This window comes from Erinaceus europaeus, chromosome 14, assembly GCF_950295315.1.
Source record: "Erinaceus europaeus chromosome 14, mEriEur2.1, whole genome shotgun sequence".
Classification (NCBI taxonomy): Eukaryota; Metazoa; Chordata; class Mammalia; order Eulipotyphla; family Erinaceidae; genus Erinaceus; species Erinaceus europaeus.
Window position 1 is genome coordinate 154,182 of NC_080175.1, and position 19,979 is coordinate 174,160.

The 19,979-nt window shown below is 54.7% G+C and overlaps 1 protein-coding gene across 1 annotated transcript in view; it reads right to left on the bottom strand.

The window, feature by feature from the left end:
- Positions 1-16,644: 16,644 nt before the first annotated feature.
- SCART1 (scavenger receptor family member expressed on T cells 1) overlaps positions 16,645-19,979 on the bottom strand; it is a 35,582-nt gene continuing 32,247 nt past the window's right edge. Inside the window, exons 8-10 of the mRNA XM_060171018.1 lie at positions 19,452-19,766; positions 17,288-17,605; positions 16,645-17,200 (exon numbers count right to left, since the gene is read on the bottom strand). Of these exons, the coding sequence (XP_060027001.1) occupies positions 16,662-17,200; positions 17,288-17,605; positions 19,452-19,766 (1,172 nt within the window). The 3' untranslated portion in view covers positions 16,645-16,661. The remainder of the gene's footprint in view (positions 17,201-17,287; positions 17,606-19,451; positions 19,767-19,979) is intronic.

A 19,979-nucleotide genomic window follows, 5' to 3' on the forward strand; every position in this document is an offset into this window, starting at 1 on the left:
CCACACCCCCGGCTACCTCATTGGGGAGGGCTGCAGAGACTACCTGACGGTGTGGCAGGCAGGCCCCTGTGGCTCTGGGTTCACACCTGACTCAGAGGGCCTGTGAGGATGGCTCTACAAAGCAGTGCAGCAGTGCTCTGTCACCTCTCTCACCCATCTCTGTCTCAGAATTTAGAATCCACTGAGACTGGGAGGTGGCTCAGCAGGACCAACCCCTGGGTTCATCCCAGCACTACACACAAAAAAAAGAAAAAAGAATTCAAATTTACTTGAAAACCAGAACTGCCCAGCGATAATAATCTAACAAATAAAGCATGTCACCTAATCCCACTGATTTTGTAAAAACAAACCACCTTACTATTAGCAATAGAAAAAGGAAAAAAAAAGAAGCTTCATGACAAGAATTCTTCAAAATGTTACACAGATGTATGCTTCTAAGTCCTGGAATGGATGGCCGTAGCAGCCCAGTAACCTCCACCCAGCAGCCTCCCTCGCCCTCCCAGCATGCCCCTCACCCACCCACCCAGTAAGGGCCCTCACCCTCCCACCCAGCAGGGTCCTCACACACCAACAGGGCTCTCACCCACCCACCCAGCAGGACTCTCACCCACCCAGCAGGACTCTCACCCACCCAGCAGGGCTCTCACCCACCCACCCAGCAGGACTCTCACCTACCCAGCAGGACTCACACACCCATCAGGACTCTCACCCACCAGCAATGCTCTCACCCACCCAGCAGGGCCCTCACACACCCAGCAATGCTCTCACCCACCCAGCAGGGCCCTCACCCACCCAGCAGGGCCCTCACCCACCAGCAATGCTCTCACCCACCCAGCAGGGCCCTCACCCACCAGCAATGCTCTCACCCACCCAGCAGGGCCCTCACCCACCCAGCAATGCTCTCACCCACCCAGCAGTGCCCTCACCCACCCAGCAATGCTCTCACCCACCCAGCAGCACCCTCACCCACCCAGCAGCGCTCTCACCCACCCAGCAGGGCTCTGTGCTCTCTTGGTCCTGGTGGCTACTGGCACAGGGCAGCCTGGCTTTAAACACCAGCTCCCGAGTGCAGCAGTGGGGAAGCTGCGTCCTCCGGGAACCAGCTTCAGCTCTGCCTCCCAGAGGACTCCAGACTCCAACAGCTCTGGCCACTCAAGACCCCGGGGGACAGGCCAGGGTGGAGGGGTTGAGGACAGCAGAGGAGAGCAGCCTGCATCAAGGGACATGGCCAAGAGCTGGTGAGAGAAACTCATTTTCCTTGAAGTTCAGCAGGCAAGAATCACCCCCAGGTGCCATCTGGGGGAGGGGAGCTGTGGTTGACAGTGTCCACAGTGTCCAACTCTCAGCAAAGCTCCTGTGGAAACACAGCTCTGAAAGGCCTCCTGGGGTGGAGGTGAAGGCACTGAGCCCCACTCTCGAGCGAGAGGCAAGCAGAGGGCAGGCACTGCACACTTGGCAGCTGCAGGAGCCCTGGCCGAGAGGGGGCTGGGGGCAGCACAGGGCTCCCAGAGGACCAGGGCCAGGGCAGTGGAGGGCTGTGGGTGAGGTGGGTCCGCAGAGAGCACCACAGCGGTCAGTGCCAGCTCTCATCTTTGTTCTTCTCCGCCTTCTCTGTGTTATAACTGGGAAATGTTCAAATGTGTTTATTCAAGGTATTGGACTTGGTATTTTTCCAGAAACTTTATTTTTCATTGTAGTGGAATATTCACCAGATAAAGTTCACTCTCTAGTCATGGTCAAGCGTACAGCTGAACCACACCAACTATGTTCCATAGGGCCATCACCATCCTGCTTCCACCCAAATGTGGCCAGGACATGGCTTGGTCTCTCTGACTGATCTAGTCTTACGTTTCCTGCAGATAGATGGAACTGGGTTACAGGACTGACGCCCGTCTCTGAGCAGAACATGTCGGAGGCTCAGCTGTCCTGTTCAGCACAGCAGCAACCACAGTGGGCTGGGCCCTGAACCCTACAGCAGGGTCCTGACTAAGCAGGGCTGCATGAGGGAGCACAGCCTGGGGCCTCCAAGTCTTGTCTCAAGACACAGAAAACAGCACGCACAGAAAAACAACAAAAAGCCGGTCCTATTATCTGTGTGAGGACTATAAAGCAGGGTGTCGGGAATTTTTTTTTTTCCTCCAGGGTTATTTCTGGGCTTGGTGCCTGCACCGTGAATCCACCGCTCCAGGAGACCACTTTTTCCCCTTTTTGTTGCCCTTGTTGTTGTAGCCTCACTGTAGTTATTATTATTGCCATTGTTGATGTTGTTCATTGTTGGATAGGACAGAAAGAAATGGAGAGCGGAGGGGAAGACAGAGAGGGGGAGAGAAAGACAGACACCTGCAGACCTGCTTCACCGCATGTGAAGCGACTCCCCTGCAGGTGGGGAGCGAGGGGCTCGAACCGGGATCCCTATGCCAGTCCTTGTGCTTTGCGCCACATGTGCTTAACCCACTGCGCCACTGCCCGACCCCCCAGTGTCGGAAATTTTATGTAGATAAATGCACACACAAATACATAGTCATAACTGGGATTTAACACCCTTTTCTCACAACAAATAAAAGCAAAAATGTAGAACATCTGAATGACTCTCAGCTAGAGGCCTGGCCGATATTTTCAGAGCAGTGCATGAGCCAGAGACGGCACAGTCTTGTGCCATGTGCATGGGAAAGAAGTTGGAAACTAAACATGACACAGAAACAAAGAACTCTCTGCTGAGTCGGAAGTAAAGGTGACTGCTTTTCAAGTAATTCTTAGCACACAGGTTCAATGTTATAAGAACACAAAATAGATTCAAATAAAACTAAAAAAAAAACCTCAAATACTTGGAAATTAAGGGGCAGACTTTCAAATACCTGTGGACTAAGGAAGAAATCACACGAATAATAGAAAATATTGTGTTAATCTAAAATAAAACCAAAATTTAGAAATACTTGTGGTACACAGGTAAAACCTTGCTTAAAGAGAGCTTTATATTTGAATGCATATCCTAGAAAACAATTAGAAAATATTATCCACATACAAAAAAAAAAACCACCCCAACTGTATGGGAAACCTTAATTGTAAGACCCCAGACTGCAGGCCTCCTGGAAGGACATGGGAGAAAGCTTTGTAACGCTGAACATGGTTCCCAAAACACCCAAGTTTGTAGCAAAAGCAAAATAAGTAACTGGAGAAGTTCCTCTCAAGAATGTAAACAGCAGGCAGCTGGGAGTCCGGCGGGAGCACAGCAGGTTAAGTGCACGTGGCGCAAAGCGCAAGGACTGACGTAAGGATCCCGGTTCGAGGCCCGGCTCCCCACCTGCAGGAGAGTTACTTCACAGGCGGTGAAGCAGGTCTGCAGGTGTCTGTCTTTCTCTCCCCCTCTCTGTCTTCCCCTCCTCTCTCCATTTCTCTCTGTCCTATCCAAAAATGACGACATCAATAACAACTACAACAATAAACAACAAGAGCAACAAAAAGGGAATAAATCAATCAATAAAATAAGAATGTAAACAGCAGGGAAGAACCAGACCTAGACTGCAGCACATCTCAAACTGCTGTCTCACATGGAATCCGCCTCTGACACAGACAGAGTCTCTTACAGGTCAGCACCTGCCCTCTAAGACTTAATTCTAAAATGCACATTTCTCAAGAAATACTCACAAAGGACTGGCAAGTGTGTGAAGCGATGTTTCGCAGGAGCAGAACCCCACAGAGCACTGCTGGAAAAGGCGTTTGGAGGAGGATGGGAGAAGGTGGAAGCCCAGTACACTGTCAAATGTCAGAGCAGGCAGGTGAGCAGAGGCCACGAGGAGCAGCATACTTACTGCTCAGAAAACAAAGCACAGTGTAGCACAGCGAGTCTGCCTGTGGGCGCTCACCCAGAGGAACGGGACTCCAGAGCAGCGTCCTTCCGGCGCTGTCCACCGCAGCCAGCGTGTGCTGTTGGGCTGCCGCCTAGCAGGTGAGGAAAGAAAGCTACTGACCGCCGATGGCAAAAGGAGGGCAGGCCACAGCAGTTGGCAGCACTGCTGGCCTTGAGAACCTGGGGGAGGGGAACATAAACACCACTCCAGCAAATAGATAAATTCTGCTTTTATGAGGTAATCACACAAATCCAAGACTCGGGAAGGACGTGTGATGTCCAGGCACAGAGGACAGGAGGTGGTCAGTTACTAAACTACAGAGACAAGGAAGTTCCTGGCTCAGCGTTGTGGCTATGGGTCACCAACACTGACATCACTAGGAGGGCAGGCATGTTCCAGCAACCCTACTCCTGGGTGAATAGCCAAGGGAAATGGCCAGTATTCAGTCATGAATGCTATCTATGCAAAGTCAAGGCTGGAGAGGCGCACCCGGTAGAGTGCACAGATGTAACTATGCACAAAGACCTGCGTTCGATCCCCCAGTCCCCACATGCAGGGAGAAAGCTTCATGAGTGGTGAAGCAGGGCTGCAGGTGTCTCTGTGTCTCTCACCATCTCTATCTCCCTCTTCCCTCTCAATTTCTGGCTATCTTGATTCAATAAATAAAGATTTTAAAAAGACTGAGAGATAACTAAGTGATTGACATCAAGACAAGGACCTTGAGCTATGACAGCGGACTGTCACACTACTGTGGACGGACACTACTGTTGTGCCAGGTGAAGCACAGGGCTTTTTGATGCCTGAAGCGTCTGAAAGAGGGAGGGTAATGCTGTGATATCTCAGTGCAAGTGCACACAGGCGAATTCCAGACTGCCAAAAACTCATGGAGGTCATGGCCTTCCGAATAAAGGGTGCAGCCAGAGCAGAGGGGCGGGCAGCTCCCGGTATGCCTGCGTGGGAGGAGGACAAACTAAACCAGTTTGCTCTAAAGACAGCACTTCAGTTGACCCACAGGGTGAAATAGGTTCTCAGGCAGGCAGATGGGTGGGACACACCAAGGCTTTGATGCAGGGGGCACTGCTTATTTCATGCAGGGGGCACTGCTTATTTCATGCAGGGGGGCACTGCCTATTTCATGCAGGGAGCACTGCCTATTTCATGCAGGGAGCACTGCCTATTTCATGCAGGGAGCACTGCCTATTTCATGCAGGGAGCACTGCCTATTTCATGCAGGGGGCACTGCCTATTTCATGCAGGGGGCACTGCCTATTTCATGCAGGGAGCACTGCCTATTTCATGCAGGGAGCACTGCTTATTTCATGCAGGGAGCACTGCCTATTTCATGCAGGGAGCACTGCCTATTTCATGCAGGGAGCACTGCTTATTTCATGCAGGGAGCACTGCTTATTTCATGCAGGGGGCACTGCTTATTTCTTGCAGGGGACAATGTTTTATTTCATGCAGGGAGGCTGAGACTAGAGCCCACGCTGCTGCTTGACGTGATGCCAGGGTTTGAGACAAGAGTCTCCCAAATGTGAGACAAGAGTGCTACAGCTGCGTGACCTCTCCAGCCACCAAGTGGCTATTTGAGCAGCATCCTAGGGAGAGCACAGGATACTGGGGAGGCCACTTTGCTGCCAGGGCATGTTGTCCGCCCAGATCCACCAAGCTCCAGCAGAGAGGCTGTGGCTTCTTGTGGCTTCTTTCCCTGTGAAGCTGCGACATTTCTGTATTTCCTCATGTTTTATTTTCATCAGTGTAGGGAGTCCATGCAAACAGATTAATGACCAGATAATGCAGCCTGCAGGCCAGCTGACATTGCCCCTACTCCAGCTGCCCCAGACTGGTTATAGAGAAAAGGGACTCTGTTCACTGCTGTGGGAATGCAAACTGTAGCACCCCTCTGGAGACTGTGTGGACAGTCCTAAACAAATAAAAATGGAATTACCTTATCAATAAATACCACTAGAGCATTTACCAAGTGGACACTTAGACACTCGTTAGAAGGGACACACGCTGCCCTGTGTTCACAGCTGCATTGTTCACAACAGCCAGAGAGTAGACGCAGCCTAGATGCCCATCACAGATGACTGGCTAAATCTTTTAATTTTGTTTTATTTATTATTGTGTAGAGACAGAGAAACTTAGAGGGGAGGAGAGAGAGACAGAGAGAGAGAGAGAGAGGGAGAGAGACACCTGCAGCCCTGCTTCACCACTCATGAAGCTCTCCCCTGCACATGGGGACCAGGGGCTTGAACCCGGGTCCTTATGCACTGTAGTGTGTGCACTTAACCAGGTGCACAACCACCTGGCCCCTAATCTTACAATGTTGAACCCACTTTTAATCACAAAATAAAAAACCAAAAAAGATAAAAGCCACCATGTGGTTATATAAATTGCTGCAGAAAAAAACATTTAAGGTTTAACATCCATTTATGATGAATGCCTTTCAGAAATTGGAAAGGACAGTTCCTCAATGTAATATAAATACAAATATAATAAAGGGCCTCACCATTGCAATCCAAAAAGAAAGGTAGCAGAGGCACACATATTGAAAAGGAAGAAATCAAACTCTCACTATCTGTTGATGTCATAACAATGTGTGTGGAGAATCCTAGAGACTCCAGTAAAAAAAAAACTGGAAATAAATTCAGTAAAATGGGAGACTTCAAAATCAACACCCATAAGCCTGTGGTAATACATATACAAATGATGAGTTAGGGGAAAGATAAATGGTAATCTGTATACAAATGATGAGTTAGGGGAAAGATAAATGGTAATCTATATACAAATGATGAGTTAGAGGAAAGATAAATAATTCCATTTGCAACAGAACAAAAAAAATCTCAGAATGCATCTCACAAAAGAGATAAAAGATTGTTAACTGAAACAAAAAATGACACAAAGACATGGAAGAACATTTCTTATTCTTGGATTGGAGAAATAAACATTAAACTAGCCATCCAACCAAAAGCAATCTGCAGGGTTTTTTTTTTTTTTCTCCTAAGGAATCTGGCAAGAAGCTTTTGGAAATCATCAGGCAATACAGTAAGGTGTCAGGCTACAAAATTATTATTCAAAAGTCAGTGGCATTCCTCTATGCAAATACTAAGAAGAAGTTGAGATCCAGAAATCAATTCTTTTTACTATAGCAACAACAAATAATAAAATATCTAGGAATAAACCTAACCAAAGAAGTGAAAGATCTTTATACTGAAAATTGTGAGTCACTTACTCAAGGAAATTGAAAAAGACACAAAGAAGTGGAAAGATATTCCATAGCTGAATGCTAGAGAATGGACTTGTTGCCAAAGGAACTCATGTTGGGTATTAGCTGTGTAGTTTTTAAGGCTTTTTCGTCTCTCTCTCTCTCTCCCATGACTGTGGCTTCTAATAACCTAATCTGTTGATTTTATAGACTCCAAGAAAAAAAGCCCATTTTTATTTCTTAGTATGCCAGGCACCAGCATCAGATCAAAATGGATCAAAGAGACAGACATTTGGTCAGAAACCTTACAATATAGAGAGGAAAATACTGGCAAAACAGTGCAGGAACTTCACATCAGAGATGTATTTGGAAGTTCTAGCCCATGGGCATGGGGAAAATAAAAGGGTTACATGAAACTAATAAGCTCCTACACACTGAAAGCAAACTACACAAGGATAGGCAGGCAACCCAGTAAATAGAAGATATTCACACATCACCAAACAACAGATATTTATAAAGAATTGGTACAGATCTACAAAAGAAGCAAAAAAATAACAATAAAAGTTGGCTCAAAGAACCAAAGCTTTCTTTTTTTAAGATTTTATTTTTTTTATTTTATTTTCCCTTTTGTTGCTCTTGTTGTCTTTTTATTGTTGTTGTAGTTATTATTGTTGTCGTTATTGATGTCGTTGTTGTTAGGACAGAGAGAAATGGAGAGAGGAGGGGAAGACAGAGAGGGGGAGAGAAAGACAGACACCTGCAGACCTGCTTCACCACTTGTGAAGCGACTCCCCTGCAGGTGGGGAGCCGGGGGCTCGAACCAGAATCCTTCCGCCAGTCCTTGCGCTTTGCGCCACATGCACTTAACCCACTGCGCTACCACCCGACTCCCCTAAGATTTTATTTACTTATTAATGAGAAAGATAGGAAGAGATAGAGAAAGAAGAAGCAGACATCACTCTGGTACATGTGCTGCTAGCGAATGAACTCAGGACCTCATGCTTGAGAACACAATGCTTTATCTACTGTACCACCTCCCGGACCACAACAGACAGTTTTGTAAAGAAAAGATCCACATGGCCCACAGACACATGAAGAAATGCTTCACTTCACTTATCAATAGAGAAATGCAAATTAAAACTATACTGAGATACCGTCTCACACCTGAGAGAATGGTTTTCAAGTGTTGGAGAGGTTGTGGAGAAAAGGGACTCTACTTCTCTGCTGGGGGAATGCAGACTGGGGCAGCCCCTTTGGAGGCTGTGTGGAGAGTCCTTACACAAATACAAATGGAATCGCCTTATAATCCAGCAATACCACTCGGGTATTTATCCAAAGAACACCAAACACTCACCCAAAGAGACCCTTGTGTTCACAGCTGTGTCATTCACAATAGCCAAAGAGTGGAAGCAACCTGAATGCCATCAACAGCTGTCTGATTGGAGAAGTCATGGATGTCTGGGAAGACAGCATAATGGTTCTCCATAAAGTCCCTCTGCCTGGGGTCCAAGGTCCCAGGTTTAGCCCTCAGCACCAACATAAGCCAGAGCTGAGCAGGGCTCTGGTCCTTCTCTGTCTGTCTTTCTCTCTCTATCTCTTACTTACTAAAATAAAGTATTTTTAAAAACTTTTTAAGGGGGGCTGGTCGGTAGCACAGCAGGTTAAGTGCACATGGTGCAAAGCATAATAAAGAATAAAGATCCCGGTTTGAGCCCCCAGCTCCCCCACCTTAAGGGGGGTCACTTTGCAAGCAGTGAAGCAGGTCTGCAGGTGTCTATCTTTCTCTCTTCCTCTATGTCTTCCCCTCCTCTCTCCATTTCTTTCTGTCCTATCCAACAACAACAGCTATAACAACTACAAGGGCAACAAAATGAGAAAAAGTGGCCTCCAGGAGCAGTGGATTTGCAGTGCAGGCACCAAGCCCCAGCAATAACCCTGGAGGCAAAAAAAAAAAATTCTTAAAGTAGTAATTATGGAAAATATTCTCCATGGAATACTACTTTGTAAGAAAAAAGATGACATTGTGTCCTTCAGGACAAAACGGATAAGTAAAGAAATGAAAGACAACTACCTCAGGGTCTCAGTCATATGTGGACCTAGAATCTGGAATACAAGATCCTGGTGGGCACAGAAGCAGACTCTTTCTGAGACTTTGTGAGAACTACAGTGGTTACCACTGGGCGGGCATAGAACTTTGGTGGCAGGTGTCATATGGAACTGTGTGGGGAGCCACATGTGCCCTCAAGGTTGCTATTGGCATGGCCATAGAGTCTCTGTTCACAGAAGACCTTGCTTAAAAGATAAGTTTCTGTCTCCCAACTCCACTTCCCCACGAATCACCCAGGACCTTCCAGATAACGGCTGATCACCATGACAACATGCCACGTCAATCAACTGCCCCAGTTGCTAACTCCCCCCTTGCCCCGGCCTTAAAAACAGCACCTTTGGTGCTAATAAACAGACTTGATCAGAATCCTGTCTTGCCTCATTTCTCTTGTCCTCTCCCTCTTGTCCTTGTCCTCACTCCCTCTCCTAGGTTTACCCATGTTGAAGGTCCCGCGGGACGGGACAGAACTGTACCCTGTAACCTACAATCTTGTAACCTACTATTAATCACAATTAATTAAAAATAATCATAAAATAACTTTTAATGACTTATGTGATACATTTAGCCAAGACTTAGTGGGATAGTTTATATATATTTTTAAACAAAAGGTACAAAGAGAAAGATAGAGAGAAATACCAGCAACGTGCCCAGCCCTGGCTATACTGGTGCTAGGGGCTGAATCTGGGACCTCAAAGTCTCAGGCAGGAGAGACTTTGCATAATCATTATGCTGTCTCCCTAACTCTAGAGGTAATTTTTACCTATTTTAATTTATTAATTTTTCTAAATTTAGTTTTATCAGAAAGAGAACAGAGGATTGATGAGCTCAGGCACACAGAGCTGGTAGAATATCTCCATGCAGCAACTCAAATATGAGCTGCACTGAAGGAGGCTTTAGTGTTGTGGTAACTCTCCCCTCTGCTCCCTCCCCCTTCCCCTCTTCCTCCCTCTTTAGTGTTGTGGTATCTCTCCCCTCTGCTCCCTCCCCTTTCCCCTCTTCCTCCCTCTTTAGTGTTGTGGTATCTCTCCCCTCTGCTCCCTCCCCCTTTCCCCTCTTCCTCCCTCTCTCATTTATATACAACTATACCTTTCTCTCCACCATCTACCTATCTTTCTCTCTCTTAAAAAAAGAGAAGTCTGGCACATGGCCCACGGCAGTGCTGAGTACTGACCCCAGGGCCTCTGGCACATGGCCCACGGCAGTGCTGAGTACTGACCCCAGGGCCTCAGGCACCTGGGCCTGTGTTCTAACACACTGAGCTATCTCCTGAGACCTTAGGGAGACATTTATAGCTTTAAGTATTTTAAAAAGAATAAGGATCTAAAGTTAGTAACCTAAATCTCACTTAATAAAACTGGACAATGAAAAACAAAAGCAGAAAAATTAAGTAATGCAATAGAGGATATTTTAAACAGGGAGAAATCAATAAAAACAAAAACTATTTCTTTGAGAAGCATAAGCAAAAATCACAAATCCTCCCACTAGGTAAAGAGAGAGACAGGCTGGGAGTATGGACCGACCAGTCAATGCCAATGTTCAGCGGGGAAGCAGTTACAGAAGCCAGACCTTCCACCTTCTGCATCCCACAATGACCCTGGGTCCATGCTCCCAGAAGGATAGAGAATGGGAAAGCTGTCAGGGGAGGGGTGGGATACGGAGTTCTGGTGGTGGGAACTGTGCCTGTGGAGTTGTGTCCCTCTTATCCTATGGTCTTGTCAGTGTTTCCCTTTTATAAATAAAAATTATTTTTTAAAAAAGACAAGAGAAGGGTTGACGGGCTCGATGGCCACCGGTGGCTGCATGACCTTTTTCAAAAGAATAAACACCTGGTTTCAACTCCTGAAAAAAAGGAGGAACACTCAAATTACTAAAATCAGAAGTAAACGGATAAATCCAAGTGCCGACCAGATAGAAATCATATTTGAGTAGGCGCAAAGCACAAAGACTGGTGCAAAGATCCCGGTTCAAGCCCCCAGCTCCCCACCTGCAGTGAAGCAGGTCTGCAGGTGTCTGTCTTTCTCTCCCCTCCTCTCTCGATTTCTCTCTGTGAAACAACAACAGCAGTAATAACAATAACCACAAGGGCAACAAAATGGGAAAAAAATAGCTTCCAGAAGCAGTGGATTCATAGTGCAGGTACCGAGTCCCAATGATAACCCTGGAGGCAAAAAAGAAAAAATAAATAATATCTGATAAGGAAATTCTGTGAAGAGGATGAGGTGGGTCACCACAGGCAACATGCACCTTCCTGTGTGTGAGGCCCTGGGTTCAAGACCCACCACCACATGGGAGCAGGCCAATACCACACTTAGACAATCACAAGAAAACTAGAGACCAATGTTTTTTGGAAACATAAACACACAAATTACTAGCAAAATACAAACTGAATTCAGCCAGGTATAAAAGATTACACAAGGGAGTCGGGCGGTAGGGCAGCAGGTTAAGCGCAGGTGGTGCAAAGCGCAAGGACCTGCATAAGGATCCCGGTTCAAGCCCCCGGCTCCCCACCTGCAGGGGAGTCGCTTCACAGGCGGTGAAGCAGGTCTGCAGGTGTCTGTCTTTCTCCCTCTCTGTCTTCCCCTCCTCTCTCCATTTCTCTCTGTCCTATCCAACAATGATGACATCAGTAACAACAACAATAATAACTACAACAACAATAAAAAACAAGGGCAACAAAAGGGAAAAATAAATAAATATTAAAAATTAAAAATATATATTTCAAAAAGATGACACAGCATGACTAGGTGAGCTTATTAAAGGCTCACAGAGCTGCTTGAGCTTCTGGCTATTAATGTAATAATAAGATTCAACAAGAACTGCATGGTCATCTCAACAGACACAGAAAAAAGCTTTCCACAGAATCAGCTTTTCACCAAGTCGTTCAAAAGCTAAGCAGAGAGCAAACTGTCTCCAAGACTTGTGGGACCTCTGGTGGTCACCTGTGGGAGGCAGCAGGTTGGGGACACAGAACTCTGGTGTGGGTGTGGAATCGGACGGCAATCTTCCAATCTTGTAACCTACCATTAGTCATAATTTTTTTTTAAAAATTAAGGAAAAAAACTAAGCATAGAAGATCTGTGTGCCTCCACGGCAGGAGCCCAAGTCCACCTGTCCCACAGCCTCCTGGCACAGCCCTGGAGCCTCCAGCGGGTGGCAAGAAGGCTCAAACGGCGTCTAAACCGAAGAAGGCCAAAGTAAACGGCATCACCGGTGTATAAAGCCCTAAGCCACGTTGAAAACTAAGTGACAAAGGGTCAGCAGACAGATATCAGCTGTATTTACATGTTCTTGGCAATAATCTGAAAATTAAGAAAAACTCCATTCATAAAAGCATCCAAAAGAATGGAATAGTTAGAAATAAGTTTAACAACAGAAGGCGTACTCTCAAAACTACAATATGCTCCCGACTGAAATTCAAGACCTAAAAATGAAGTAGAGACATCCCATCCTGGAAGGCTTGGCACTGGCAAGGTGGCTCTGCTCCCACGAATGGCCACCGATTGTGGGTGCGGTCAGCGGTGGGACCTCGGGCCTCTCAGAGCTGACAAACTGCCTCTGCCAGCAGCCAGAAGCTCTGATTTCGCAACTCAGCACAAAGCCGGGACAATCCAGGCAGAACTGGTATCAGGACACAGAAGTGCAGCACCAGGAACTGAACCAGATCTGAGTCCAGAAACAATGTCACACACTTAGGTCCAGCAAGCATCTGAGTGGGGCCATTGGGGGGGGGGGGGAGCTGTCACACAGAAGGTTGGCGGTGGGGCTCTACGGGGAGAGGTGAGCCTGCCCCACCCCACCGGTCAGACAGCTGGCTTCTTGCTTCTCTGGCTGTTGAATGTGGCATGGTCAGAAGGCGTGGAGGACTCGTGGCTGTGGTCAGGAGGTATGGTCACGGTAGTGAGGTCAACAGCACAAGACAACCGAGGGTTGGAGTCTGGAACGAGAGCCCTGTGGGCTGCTCCAGGCTCCCTCAGTGCAAAGGGACAGGCTCTCCAGGGAGCCCCCAGACCAAGGACAAGCACATGGCCAAGAGTGCAGTCCCTCCTCAGACCAGGGCAAGTATGGGGAGTGGAGACATGAGGGTGAGGGCCTGAGGGGCTGGACCCCAGAGCACAGCACTGGATTCCACCAGGAGGGGGTCGGGGCCGAGGACTCCTCGGTTGTAACCACCCTCTGCAACACCAGTGGCTGAGCCCTGGCAGCTCAGTCACCACATCCTCGGATCAGAAGCTTCAAGGCCGCTGGGAGGACCCCCACCTGTGGGGAAGACAGGAACACACTGGCACCTCGGGCCCCAGCCCTGATCTCAGCAGAGGGCTTCGTGCCAGGGACACACGGAGGGGCTGCCACCCTGGGTCTCCTCCCCGCCATGTGCCCAGGCCCCAGTAGCACAGAAAGTGGGCACTCCCCCAGAATGCCCAGAGAAGCATCTGGGGACACTGCCCTAAAGCCCAGGCCGGCCGGAGTGAGGGTCACACACAGAGGCCGCTTGATGGTTTTAAATGTAGGCACTGGCCAGAGCGGAGCCCTGGGCGTAGCAGCAGTAGAGCAGGGACAGCACCACACACGCCAGGGCACACAGCTGCCCACCCTCAGAGCTCAGGGCCCCCTGCTGCTCCCGGCTTCCCGTGGGCTCCAGGCCATCCAGCATCAGCTCGGAGTCCCCCGGCACCGGCTCCATGTCGTCGTAGTCCTCCTCCAGTGCCTCCTCGTTGCTCTGCCCCAACGCCAGGGATCCGGAGCCCTTGGGCCCGCCTCTCTCGTCCATGTGGACGGCTCCGATGTCCTCGTAAACACCTTCAGAGGGCTCGGTGCCCAACATTCTGGACCCTGTTGAGAACACACCAGAACCTTCTCATGTTCTGAGGACCCAGCTCAGAGGTGCAATGCAGACCAGGCCCCAGTCTGGGTGCTCCTAGAAAGCTCCCAAACACAGGGCACAGCAGCTAGGGACTTGGGCCCAAAGGGGAGATCTCACCAGATCCATCCCCAAAGCTGGTGACTCCATTCATGCCACTCCATTCACTGCCCCATGGCTACCAACCCAGGCCCCCAGGCTCAACCATGCCCGCGCCCTGCTCCTAGAACCAACCCTGCCTGTGCGCCCACCCCCAGTCCTGGCCTGGGCCCCACCAGCAGCCCTGGTCCTTGGCTCACTCCCTGCCATGGCCTGGCCCCCACCACCAGCTCTGTCCTGGCCCCCACCACCAGACCTGGGGGCCTTGCCCCCAAACCCAGACGAGGCCTGACCCTCACCTCCAGCCATGGCCCTGGCCCCCAATCCCAGCCCTGGTCCTTGTGCCCAACCCCAGCCATGGACTGGCCCCTACCTCCAGCCCTGGGCTGGTCTCCACCTCCAGCCCTGGCCCCCGGCCCCTGGCCAAACCCCCAGTCAAAGCCCCTGGCCCCCACCCCGAGCCTTGGCCCAGCCCCACCTCCAGACAAGACCCCTGGCCCCACCTCCAGTCAAAGCCCCTGGCTCCCACCCCCAGACAAGACCCCTGGCCCCACCTTCAGACAAGACCCCTGGCCCCCACCCCCAGCCTTCCTTGGCCTCTGAACCCCACAGTTCTAGCCCCTGTCCCCACCTCCGGCCTCTGTCCACTTTGTAGTGGCCCCCACTCTCAGCCCTGCCCCTGCCTCCTCCCAACCCCCAGCCCCTGCCCCCCAGCCCCCACCCCCACCTACCTCGGCAAGCCCCTCCTAGGCACCAGCGCACCCCCAGCATCAGAGAGACAGCCCCCAGCATGGAGGCCAGGACCAGGGACAGTGCCATGGGCAGCTTTCCAGTCTTGAGGGTGGACAGTGTGGTCACACCCGGTCCTGCAGTGACAGCCAGGTGTGAGGGCTACTCTGCCAGCTGTGTAGCTAGGGCCATTGTGACCTTGGGCCTGGGAATGGGGGAGGGGCACCAGAGACATGGTGGGGGGAGGGGGAGGAGGGGGAAGGACAGGATGACAGGGAGGTGGGGGCAGGAGGGCAGGGAGGTGGAGGGCAGGAGGGCAGGGAGGTGGAGGGCAGGAGGGCAGGGAGGTGGAAGGCAGGAGGGCAGGGAGGTGGGGCAGGAGGGCAGGGAGGTGGAGGGCAGGAGGGCAGGGAGGTGGGGCAGGAGGGCAGGGAGGTGGGGGGCAGGAGGGCAGGGAGGTGGGGCAGGAGAGCAGGAGGGCAGGGAGGTGGAGGGCAGGAGGGCAGGGAGGTGGGACAGGAGGGCAGGGAGGTGGAGGGCAGGAGGGCAGGGAGGTGGAGGGCAGGAGGGCAGGGAGGTGGAGGGCAGGAGGGCAGGGAGGTGGAGGGCAGGAGGGCAGGGAGGTGGAGGGCAGGAGGGCAGGGAGGTGGGGCAGGAGGGCAGGGAGGTGGGGGGCAGGAGGGCAGGGAGGTGGGGCAGGAGAGCAGGAGGGCAGGGAGGTGGAGGGCAGGAGGGCAGGGAGGTGGGACAGGAGGGCAGGGAGGTGGAGGGCAGGAGGGCAGGGAGGTGGAGGGCAGGAGGGCAGGGAGGTGGGGGCAGGAGGGCAGGGAGGTGGAGGGCAGGAGGGCAGGGAGGTGGGGGGCAGGAGGGCAGGGAGGTGGAGGGCAGGAGGGCAGGGAGGTGGGACAGGAGGGCAGGGAGGTGGAGGGCAGGAGGGCAGGGAGGTGGAGGGCAGGAGGGCAGGGAGGTGGGGGGCAGGAGGGCAGGGAGGTGGGGCAGGAGGGCAGGGAGGTGGGGGGCAGGAGAGCAGGGAGGTGGAGGGCAGGAGGGCAGGGAGGTGGGGGGCAGGAGGGCAGGGAGGTGGGGGGCAGGAGAGCAGGGAGGTGGGGCAGGAGGGCAGGGAGGTGGAGGGCAGGAGAGCAGGGAGGTGGGGCAGGAGGGCAGGGAGGTGGAGGGCAGGAGGGCAGGGAGGTGGAGGGCAGGAGGGCAGGGAGGTGGAGGGCAGGAGAGCAGGGAGGTGGGGCAGGAGGGCAGGGAGGTGGGGGGCAGGAGGGCTGGGAGGTGGGGCAGGAGGGCAGGGAGGTGGGGGGCAGGAGGGCAGGGAGGTGGAGGGCAGGAGGGCAGGGAGGTGGGGGGCAGGAGGGCAGGGAGTTGGTGGGCAGGAGGGCAGGGAGGTGGAGGGCAGGAGGGCAGAGAGGTGGAGGGCAGGAGGGCAGGGAGGTGGGGCAGGAGGGCAGGGAGGTGGGGGGCAGGAGGGCCGGAAGGTGGGGGCAGGAGAGCAGGGGTCACGTGTTCTCAGCTGTGCTGGGGAGACACAGCCCCGACCTGGTGGGTCAGACTTGGAAGAGGCTGCAGGGCCTGCCAGTGTCCCAGGCCCCCCAGTAAGCCAGCACCAGGATAGGGAAGGAGTGTGCTGGGTCCCAGTGTGCTGTCCAGGCTGGCCCAGGGGGTGCACCAAGGTTGGGCATCTGGGGAGACCCCAGGGAGCTGCTGCTCCTGGCGCCCACAGAGGGGCAGACTGGTCCCGCAGGTCCTACCTGAAGCCAGAGGCTGCACGGTGGTGGTCCTGTGTCCTACAGGAAGACAGGTGCCTCAGCCAGGAAGCAGCACCCCATGCCCGGAGCCCCAGGGGACAGTGGGGTGCCGGGAGTCCCTCCCACCCTCCCACTGCCCCGTCCACTCACGGGCACAGCGCACGCCGGCATCCTCCTTGTGGCCGCAGTCCCCCAGTCCCCACGGCCCTGCAGGGCAGTCCCACAGGGACACCTCCCTACCCCTGCACCCCACCTCGTCCAGCCACACGGGCCCTGAGCCGGGCCCAAAGGTGGCCCCCGCCAGGGCGTCCAGGGCGGGGCCACAGCCCAGCTGGAAGCACACGACGTCAGCGTCAGCCAGGTCCCAGGCGTCGTCGCACACAGTGCCCCAGGCGCCATCGTGCCAGACCTCCACACGGCCCGAGCAGCGGTCAGCGCCCCCACGCAGCCGCAGCACACCTTCCTCCGGAGAAGGGGTGGTGGTCACTGTGGGGAGGGCCTGGGGGTGGACAGGGATGGGCTGAAGGGTGTCTGTGCAACCCTGAGGTGACGAGCAGTTGGGGTCGCCAAAGTCCAGTGGGACCCGCTTGGACGATCCTGTTGGATGGACACCACCCCAGTGAGCCCTGTGCTTGGGCTGTGGGCCCACAGCTGCCCCTTGGCCCCCAGATGGCCAGGCCTCACCTGCACAGGTGACCCAGGCCTCCTCTCCCTGGGCACATGAGTGTGGCTGCCATGGGGCCGAGGGGCAGTGCCACAGCATAGAGTTGCGAAGCCAGCGGCACTCAACATTGTCCACCCAGGAGAACTGCGGGCCTGCAGAGTGGCGAGGCCTGTTCTCCAGCCAGCCCTGCTGCCCACAGTCCAGCTGCTGGCAGGCGATGGACAGGGAAGTGTCCTTCAGAGCATTGCTGCACACGGCCCCCCAGGACCCGTTGTAGAAGACCTCTAGCCACCCAGCACAGGGGTGGGCACCTCCACGCAGCCTCAGGGCCACGGAGCCTGGAAGAGAAGCCAGGGCAGGCATAGAGCTCAGTGTGTGGCACGCCAGCCTGACCCCACAAAGAGTTGCTGCCCACAGGGAGCCAGCGTCCTTCCCTTGAGTGTCCAGAAACCCACCCTGTGGCAGGAGGGCAGGGAGGTGGGGGCAGGAGGGCAGGGAGGTAGAGGGCAGGAGGGCAGGGAGGTGGGGCAAGAGGGCAGGGAGGTGTGGCAGGAGGGCAGGGAGATGGGGCAGGAGGGCAGGGAGGTGGGGTAGGAGGGCAGGGAGGTGGGAGACAGGAGGGCAGGGAGGTGGGAGACAGGAGGGCAGGGAGGTGGGGGCAGGAGGGCAGGGAGGTGGGGGCAGGAGGGCAGGGAGGTGGGGGCAGGAGGGCAGGGAGGTGGGGGCAGGAGGGCAGGGAGTGGGGGCAGGAGGGCAGGGAGGTGGGGGCAGGAGGGCAGGGAGGTGGGGGGCAGGAGGGCAGGGAGGTGGGAGGCAGGAGGGTAGGGAAGTGGGGCAGGAGGGCAGGGAGGTGGGGGCAGGAGGGCAGGGAGGTGGGGGCAGGAGGGCAGGGAGGTGGGGGCAGGAGGGCAGGGAGGTGGGGGCAGGAGGGCAGGGAGGTGGGGGCAGGAGGGCAGGGAGGTGGGGGCAGGAGGGCAGGGAGGTGGGGGCAGGAGGGCAGGGAGGTGGGGGCAGGAGGGCAGGGAGGTGGGGGGCAGGAGGGCAGGGAGGTGGGGGGCAGGAGGGCAGGGAGGTGGGAGACAGGAGGGTAGGGAAGTGGGGCAGGAGGGCAGGGAGGTGGGGCAGGAGGGCAGGGAGGTGGGGGCAGGAGGGCAGGGAGGTGGGGCAGGAGGGCAGGGAGGTGGGGGCAGGAGGGCAGGGAGGTGGGGGCAGGAGGGCAGGGAGGTGGGGGGCAGGAGGGCAGGAAGGTGGGGCAGGAGGGCAGGGAGGTGGGGCAAGAGGGCAGGGAGGTGGGAGACAGGAGGGCAGGGAGGTGGGGGCAGGAGGGCAGGGAGGTGGGGGCAGGAGGGCAGGGAGGTGGGGGCAGGAGGGCAGGGAGGTGGAGGGCAGGAGGGCAGGGAGATGGGGGCAGGAGGGCAGGGAGGTGGAGGGCAGGAGGGCAGGAAGGTGGAGGGCTGGAGGGCAGGGAGGTGGGGGGCAGGAGGGCAGGGAGGTGGGAGCAGGAGGGCAGGGAGGTGGGAGCAGGAGGGCAGGGAAGTGGGGCAGGAGGGCAGGGAGGTGGGCACAGGACGGCAGGGACAAAGCAGAGCCGGGAGTCTGCCCACTCCCTGGTGCCCAAACTCTGCTGTGGTTAGCGCCTCCTTCTGTGGTCCTGGCCCCCCGCAGGCACTGGCTGTCTGATCACCCTGGCAACTCTGCCTCCAGAAAGGGACATTCCAGGACAGCTAGCCGCTACCACAACCCCAGCCACAAAGGAGAGGCCACTGGGCTACAAGGAAGGGCTTGCCGGACATGGTTGTGGACAAGTAGAAGGCCAGCCAGAGCAGGACCCCCAGATCCCACAAGCAGGAGGTCAGGGTCCAGAGGACAGGAGGCCCAGACTAGACAGAAGAGGTGGCCTAGGGCCAAAGAACAGGAAGCGCAGGACCTAAGGACAGAGTTGGTGGCAGATGCAGCACCTGGGGACACTGTCCTGGAAGTGGGTGCACACAGCTGCACCCCAAAACTCCATGCAGAGGGTGGGAGACCCAGGGCCACGAGCCTGGGTGCCATGGACAGATCCAGGGCTGGACTGGCATGGTGGTCTGAGCGGGGTGTCCTGAAACTCTCCAGGAGCAGCCAACAGGGACCGGCCTCGGCAAGGCGGCACCCTCCAGGGTGGCGGGAGGAGGCCCCGGCACCCACCTGCACACACGGCGCCCGCGTCTTCCTTGTGGCTGCAGTCGTGCCGACCCCAGCCCTGCGACGGGCACGTCCACAGCGCGGTCTCCTGGCCACTGCAGCCCAACTCATCCAGCCACACGAGCCCGGACCCCGCCCCAAAGTGCGAGGCTCCAGGGGCCAGGAGGGCGCGGCCACAGCCCAGCTGGCCGCAGACCACGTGCGCGTCCTGCAGGTCCCAACCGTCATCGCACACGCTGCCCCACTCCATCCCGAGCAGCACCTCCACACGCCCTGCGCAGCGGCCTGGGCCCGCCACCAGCCGCACTCCACGACTCCCTGCAGGATGTGTGCGTGGGTCAGAACAGCAAAGAGGGGTCCTGGGCCAGGGAGTGGGGCCCAGAGCAGAGGAGAGGGGTGTCAGGGCACAGGAGAGGGGCCCAGGGAGTGGGAGAGGGGCCCAGGAAATGGGAGAGGGGCCCAGGGAATGGGAGAGGGGCCCAGGGACTGGGAGAGGGGCCCAGGGAGTAGGAGAGGGGCCCAGGGACTGGG